Raw genomic sequence first — 8,131 nt, forward strand, 5'->3', positions numbered from 1 at the left:
CTTTAGGTTTTGCATGCTTGGGAGATGAAAAATTGGAGAATATTTTTGAATTAAAAAATTGCATGGCATGCAACTTTTTGCTTTTTACTTTTCTCACAACCAAGACAAGGAATTAACTCATTCTCCTCCCCTCCTAGTCTCTCTTGGTCGAAATTTTTACATTTTTCTCTCCAAGTTTTTCTCTCATTTTCTTCTTCAAGTGTTGAGTAAGAAATATTCTTCTCCTTGAAAAATCCTCTTAGTTTTCTAGTGCACATTAAGAGGGGATTTACCTAGCTAGTGGTGGGCCTAATTTTTGAAGGAAGGAGAGCTTGTAGACTTGTCATCCTTGAAGAGCCAAGTTGTTTACAACTTGGTTGGTGCCATTCATCAATCTCTTGAGATTGATAGGTAAATTCTGAAACACCCTATGTATGATTTTTGGTGTTTGTTGTATTTGCTACACATTTTCTTCATGGTGGCCGAAATTTTCCATAAAATTTTGAACTTCCGTTGCGCATTCGGTCGCCGTAACCGATCACCTTTCAGTACGCTTCTATTCTCGGTTTTATTTTTAGTATTGATCATTACAAGTTAGACTTCAAAGAGATGATTGATTTCGAGGACGAAATCTATTTTTAGAGGTGAGGAATTGTAATGCCCGAATTTTGAAAAAAATAAAGTTGTGGCAGTAGTTGTGATGGTTTATGGCTTTACGTTATGGTATGAATGGTAATGAATGTTATAGAATGGAATAGATAATGTATGGGTAGAATCAAAGGTTGAATTTGAGCTAAATAGGTAATGGAAGTGCAGAAAAGGTATGAAAAATGTGGCAGTAGTTGTGGTTTTTAGCATAATGTTTTGTATATTGATCCAATTGATGTGAGGCCACTTTTATTAAATAGATAAGACATAAGGCTATAACTTTCTTATTTTGAGTTTTGGTCAAATCATTAAAGAAAATGAGCCAAAAGCGCCCCGAAGTGTGTCGTGCGTATCGTCGTTCCTACAATGACAAATGTTGGGAGATTGCGCATAACTTTTTACTCAAATCTTCAAATGACATGAGGTTAATTGGAAATGCAAGACAAGACATAGGGCTACAACTTTGTAGTTTACCACTTTCGCAAATTCTGAAGTTAAAAATGCGTTCTTGGCAGAATACTGTGCGCCCCTGCGCAGGATCCAGCGCCCTAGCGCGCCGGTTGCTGAAATTTTGGTGTTTGGGCAGCAAGGGGCGCGCGGCTGCGCCAAAACACTCGCCATGGCGCCCAGCACTTGTACAAAAAACGTGTTTTGGTGTTTGGGAAGGCATAAAATCGAATGGGATCATCTTTTTACTCTTTTTCCTTCTCCTTCTCTTCTCTCTATCGGTTTGGAAGCTAGGGTTCCTCATTTCTCCTTCAGTCCAATTTCTTCCAAGACATTAATCTTTTATTGAAGCCTTAATCTTTGCTTGGAGATTAGAAATTCTTCTCCTCAAGAGTTTAGAAGCAAGGTAAGAAAGCTTATTTCCTTGGGTTAGTGATTGAAGGGAAAACAATGGGTTGTTTGGTTTGAGTGTTGAGGTAAAGTTGTTAATATAATGATTGATGGTATTGTGTGTATTGATATTTTGGAAAAGAAATGGAATTGTAGAGGAGCTAACTCTTTAGCACGCACGTCACGTGTTTGACAAAATGATTCAATGAATGTTTTTATGTCATATTACGGTTAAGAAATGATATGGATTCCTTCTTTACACAATTGTTTGGATTTGAGTTTCCTTGAATATCAAAGTTGCGGATCTTGATTCGAAGCATTATTGAATTAATTATGAATTTTGTACAGAAATTGCTCTGTTTTGATAAATGATCCGAGTTCTTGAGTTATAGTAGACTTCAAAGGTTCAAGACTTCTCACCTACACATTTCGATCTTCTTTTGGTAATATTTGAAAGGTATGTTACGGTCAGTAACATACGAGGTAAAAATATCATTTTTATTTTAAATTGAAAATTCTATGGCTCGATGAATTACTTGTGATTTGATGATGATTGTGGCTTTGAGATGAGTTTATTATAATATCGAAATGATGTTATTGATTTGCATCATTACATTGCATATTGAGCCACTTGTTGATTCAGATTTGATATGGCGGAGGTCGCCTTGATTTATTGATTTGTTGGACGTATGGGGCTATAGTTGAGTTGGCATAGTGTATGCGGAGGTCGCTGCTATGGCCTGAACACTTTCTATATGCGCACCATATTCCTGGGATTGTAGAACACAGCACCCCACCTCGAACGGATGAGTCGGTGGATGTTGCTGGGGGATTCTCTTTCCTTGGGTACCCTATGACCATATGATTCACTTGATCTTGAGATTTATTGATAGCCCACAGTTTCTGATCATGCATTGCATTATATTGCATCTTTATGAATTTAATATGAAATATTTGTCACTTTAATTCTCATATGTTATTGATTGTATCATACTAGGTTTATACTCACCGGCATGTCTGGTACCTCTTGTTTTCATGTGCTTGACGGTAGGTGAGGCGAGGCTTGGGATGCCAGAGTCCAGCTCAAGGCGAGGAGATACGAGTTAGAGTGGGATTCTCGGGTCTTAGGAGCTATTTTATGATGTTGGGATTTCTTTATTTTGGCATGTTGAAAATTATATTTCAAACATTTGAGACAATTAAATTATTTTGACGATGTTTATGTGGATTTGTGAACCACAAATTATGTATTTTACTCGATCATTTGGTTTGTTACAATTATAATTATTAGTATTAGATATAGGATTCGGGGCCCCACACAGTTCCTAGCCGCAGAAAAGGTATTTTACTGGGCCACCGAGGCAGCAGGGGTAGCAGAAGCCCCAGGGTCAGTTTAGGAGGCCTCAGTAGCAGAGAACTCCTCAGGAGCCAGGGGCGCCTAAGCCAGAGGGCGGACAGCCTTGCAGTAAGTGCAACAGGTTCCATTTCGGTGAGTGCAGGTGGGGGACCTTTAAATTCTTCATTTGCGGAAAAGAGGGCTATAAAGATGTAGATTACCCTAGGAACAACGGTCCCACTACCGGCCGAGCATATGTGATGCATGCAGAGGAGGCCGAGGAAGAGCCAGACTCGACGCTGATTACTGGTAACCCTTATGTTTAAGATTTTAAATTATCGCTCGATTGCATGGGTTATATGTTTGTTATGAATTATTGTGAGATTGATAACATAAAAAGAATTAGGATGCATGTTCTACCTAATTGGGATTAAAAATTCAATTGGTTAATTTGAGAATTTTATGGACCCAATTGTAATAACTGATAATCTTAGGACTTAATTGCTAAAAATCGAGATTTTTTGAGATCTAGATATAATTTTATTTCGAGAATTGTACGATTTTTTTGGGGTTAGAATTCGAAATTTTAAAGGGAATTTTGCAAATTTTAGAAATTTTAAGGGCTAAACTGCAAATTCCGAATTTTTGAGGGATACATGGGTTAATTTAGTAATTTTTTGAGGATAATTGCCGATAAGAAATTTCGTAAGCTTCAACACGATTAGATTTGATGGTATGTTTTGTCGCAAGGATGATATATATTTCAGGTGTAGCCACACATGCATTGCTAGATTCAGGGGCTACACATTCATTTATATCCGAATCCCATCCGGGGATCAGATGTTCACTTCGCAGATAGTGAAGAGATTGGAGCTTCGGTTACAGAAATATACGGTGCATGCAAATTTGATAGTGTTACCATTGCCAGAGTTTGACATTATTCTGGGTATGGATTGGCTTTCGTTGAACGGAGCTGTCATAGACTTTAGATAGAGGTCAGTGTCTATCCGACCACCCAGCGGTAGGCCGTTTGTTTTTGAGGCAGTCAGACACCAGCAGTTGCCGCACGTCATTTTTTGCATGTGTGCGAGGAAGCTCATGAAGAGAGGCTGCCAGACATTTTTTGCCAGCATTGTATCAGTGTCAGAGCCAGTCAGTCAGAGGCTCAAGGACGTGGATGTGGTCAGTGAGTTCTCCAGTTTTTTCCCTGACAATGTTTCAGGCATTCCACCAGACAGAGAGGAGGACTTCTCTATTGAGCTCATGCCAGGGACAGTGCCGATATCTAAGGCACCCTACCGTCTAGCACCTGCCGAGATGTAAGAACTGAAATATCAGATATAGGATTTGCTAGATAAGGGTTTCATTCGCCCTAGATTTTCTCCATGGGGCACACCAGTTTGTTTGTAAAGAAGAAAGATGGCAGCATGCGACTGTTCATTGACTACCGAGAGCTGAATAGGGTCACAGTCAAGAATAACTATCAGTTGCCGAGGATCGATGATTTGTTAGATCAGCTTCGGGGAGCATCAGTGTTCTCAAAGATAGACCTCCGATCCGGATACCATCAGCTGAAGGTGAGAGAGTCTGATGTGCATAAGACAGCCTTCCAGACACGTTATGGGCACTATGAGTTTATGGTGATGCCCTTCGGTTTGACGAACGCGTCAGTGATCTTCACGGATTTGATGAATCGCGTGTTTCATCCATACTTGGACCAGTTCGTCATAGTTTTCATTAACGAAATCCTGATCTATTCGAGGAGCATAGAGGAGCATAGCCAGCATCTGAGGACCGTAATGCAGGCTTTAGAGTACAGACAGCTGTATGGCAAGTTCAGTATGTGCGAGTACTGGCTTGATAGAGTGGCAATCTTGGGCCACATTGTATCTCGGGAGGGTATTGAGGTCGACCCCAGTAAGGTCGAAGTAGTCAGAGATTGGCCAGTGCCTAAGAGTGTGACATAGATATGTAGTTTGTTGGGATTGGTTGGGTACTACAGGAAATTCATTCAGGGCTTCTCTTCTATCGTGGTGCCTATGACGGCCTTGACAAAGAAGAACGCCAAGTTTTTATGGGGAACTGAGTGCCATGAGAGCTTTGATAGGTTGAAGCCAGCATTGACCACAGTACCAGTTCTAGATATGCCATCATGGCAGGGAGAGTTTGTGGTTTATACAGATGCTTCGAAGCTTGATTTGGGCGCGGTTCTGATGCAGCATGACAGGGTTATAGCCTACGCGTCTAGATAGCTGAAGATTTATGAGAAAAATTATCTGACTCATGACCTCGAGCTAGCAGCACTGGTGTTTGTGCTAAAGATTTGGAGACACTATCTGTATGGGGAGAAGTGCAGGAGTTTTACTGATCACAAGAGCCTGAAGTACTTCTTCACACTGAAAGAGCTGAATATGAGACAAAGGAGATGGCTAGAGCTAGTGAAGGATTATGACTGTGACATTAGCTACCATCCGGGTAAAGCTAATGTGGTTGCAGACGCTCTGAGCAAGAAGCAGGCAGTGATTGCTCATTTGTCAGTACAGAGACCACTGTAGGCGGAGATTCGGAGATTTGAGCTTGCAGTTTATGCCAAGGACGATGCCCCAAATCTTGCTACTTTGGCAGTACAGACGACATTGAGAGACAGAATTAGAGCAGGACAGACTTCCGACGAGCAGTTGCAGAAGTGGAGACGGAGGGATGAGGCTAAGAGCCAGAGACTGTATACAGTTGTGGATGACATAGTCAGATATATGGACCATTTATGTGATCCTTACAGTGATTCCGTCAGAGCAGATATCTTGAGCGAGGCCCACAGCACCCCGTACTCCATCCATCCAGGGAGTACGAAGATGTATAAAGACCTTCAAACTCTTTATTGGTGGTCGGCCATGAAGCGAGATATTCTGCGATTTGTTTTGAAGTGTTTGACTTGTCAGCAGGTCAAAGCAGAGCATCAGAGATCTGCAGGAAAGCTGAGGCCAGTCCCTATTCCCGAATGAAAATAGGAGAACATCACCATGGATTTTGTGACAGGGCTTCCGAGGATTACTGGAGGATATAATGCCATCTGGGAGATAGTTGATTGGCTCACTAAATCAGCTCACTTTCTACCAATCAGGAAGACTTTCACCATGACTCAGTACACAGAACTGTACATCAGAGAGATAGTCAGACTGCACGGGATTCCAGTGTCTATTGTGTCAGACAAGGATGCGAGGTTCACGTCTGCGTTCTAGAAGAGTCTCCATCAGGCGTTGGGTACTAAGCTGCTATTCAGTACTGCCTTCCATCCTCAGACAGACGGTCAGTCAGAGAGGGTGATTGAGATTCTTGAGGATCTACTTTGAGCTTACATTATCGACTTCCAGGGCAGCTTGGAGCTGAAGTTACCTCTTGTGGAGTGTTCATACAACAACAGTTATAAGGCATTGATTGGTATGGCTCCATACGAGGCATTGTATGGGAGGAAGTGTAGGTCGCCAGTGTATTGGGATGAGGTAGGAGAGAGAGCAGAGTTGGTTCCAGATATTGTCAGACAGACATCAGAGTTAGTGGGCATGATTCGAGACAGGACGAGGACCGCTCAGAGTCATCAGAATATTTATGCAGATCAGAAGCATCGAGATCTTAAGTTCGCAGTAAGGGATCATGTGTTTGTGAAGATCGCATCGATGAAGGGTGTGATGAGGTTCGAGAAGAAGGGCAAGCTCAGCCCTAGATTCATCGGGCCATTCGAGATCCTAGAGAGAGTTGGGACACTTGCTTACAGAGTCGCATTGCCGTTGAGTCTGGCGGGAGTTCATAATGTGTTCTACGTCTCTATGCTGCGGAAGTATATGTCAAATCCTTCGCATCTGCTGAACTATGAGCCACTTCAGCTGACGCCGCACTTGTCATTCGAGGAGAGACCCATTCATATTTTAGACAGACAGGAGAGTAGGCTCCGGAACAAGGTGATCTATAAGATCAAAGTCAAGTGGCTGAATCATTCCGAGGAGGAAGCTACTTGGGAGACTAAGGCCGAGATGAGGAGTTTCTACCCAGAGTTATTCGGTACGTTCTAAATTTCGAGGACGAAATTTTATTTAAGTGGGGGAGAGTTGCAAGGTCCAGGAAATTTAATTTACGTAACCTGAATGCATGCAATCTAGGATTTTATTTAAATTATGTGTTTATTTATTTTTATGCATTTAATACATAATTATTGCATGATAGGGTTCATTTCACGATTATTTTAAAAGTTCATGCATTAGGGTTTCTAGTTGCATTTCGCTTTCGATTTAGGAACGAAGATCGGAGAAATATCAGGAAAATTATTTTTATTACATGTTTAATTTTTATTAATTAATACGAGGTTTTTTAAGTGTATTTTTCAAGTATTGGGCTTTTTTGGGTATTTTTACCCGTCGGAGCATATTTTTAATCGGTACGCAAATTTTAACGATTCAGAGGATTTTATGAGGGCACGGGCGATATTTTCAAAAACGTACCAAAACGAATTATTTTTCGGGAGTGTTTTTGGGCTTTTTGAGTTTGTATTATTGCTATTCGGGCTCAAAATCATTTTAAAAGTTAATTAAGGGCCCATTATTAAATTGTTATATTAACTTAACCTAGTGTAATTAACCCTAATCCCCATACAAAGCTCTCGGCCGCCCACCACTTTTTCCAACAACCTCCACGTAAATTTTAGCTGCATGTTGGTTACTTCAATATTTTTCTCAAGCAAGGTCACTCCCTGCCACTCCGGTACCTCCCCGACGTTATATTCTTCAAAGTTTTCGAGCACAATTCATCAAGGCACGCTATGTACCTTCCTTGCTCATCATTCACGCCATAAACATATGCTGATATGCTTGTCTTGATCTTTGGTTGCTCGGTTTTTGCATGCTATTGCTTTGAATCCTTCATGACACGCATCTAACTCAAGTTATTTTTATGATTTTTGTGTAAGGGCTGCCGTGCTTGTGCGTCCTAAGGGCTGTGTACGGTGTTAAGGTCGCGTCGTTGTGCTGGAGGTATGGTTTAGTCGAGATAGCAAGAGGGGCGATCGGTGTGGTTGAGGTTTAGTCACGGTTTGGAGTAGATCGTGAGATTTGGATGAAGCCGATGGCGTGATGGGCTGTTCCAAGCCGTGGGCCAGACGTTGGTGGTTTTGAGCCATGGTCTAGAGTGGACCGCACGCTGCTGGACTTATCTTTAGAGCTATTAGTGGTCATGGAGTTGAGATGCTTAGGGGGGTGGGAGTTCCTAAGGTATCCTCGAATTGTTGTGTTTTGAGGCGTGCATGGGGTTGTGCGTTTGAGTCAGGTTGGTCCAGAAGAGTCT

The 8,131-nt window shown here is 41.7% G+C and overlaps 1 protein-coding gene across 1 annotated transcript; it reads left to right on the forward strand.

The window, feature by feature from the left end:
* Positions 1–3,898: 3,898 nt before the first annotated feature.
* On the forward strand, positions 3,899–5,802 carry LOC140979053 (uncharacterized). Its single transcript, XM_073444405.1, has 3 exons — positions 3,899–4,119; positions 4,803–5,028; positions 5,356–5,802. Exons 1-3 carry the CDS (start codon positions 3,899–3,901, stop codon positions 5,800–5,802), a joined length of 894 nt encoding a protein of 297 aa, XP_073300506.1.
* The last annotated feature ends 2,329 nt before the right edge of the window (positions 5,803–8,131 follow it).

Source organism: Primulina huaijiensis, chromosome 6 (assembly GCF_012295235.1).
Source record: "Primulina huaijiensis isolate GDHJ02 chromosome 6, ASM1229523v2, whole genome shotgun sequence".
Taxonomy (NCBI): domain Eukaryota; kingdom Viridiplantae; phylum Streptophyta; class Magnoliopsida; order Lamiales; family Gesneriaceae; genus Primulina; species Primulina huaijiensis.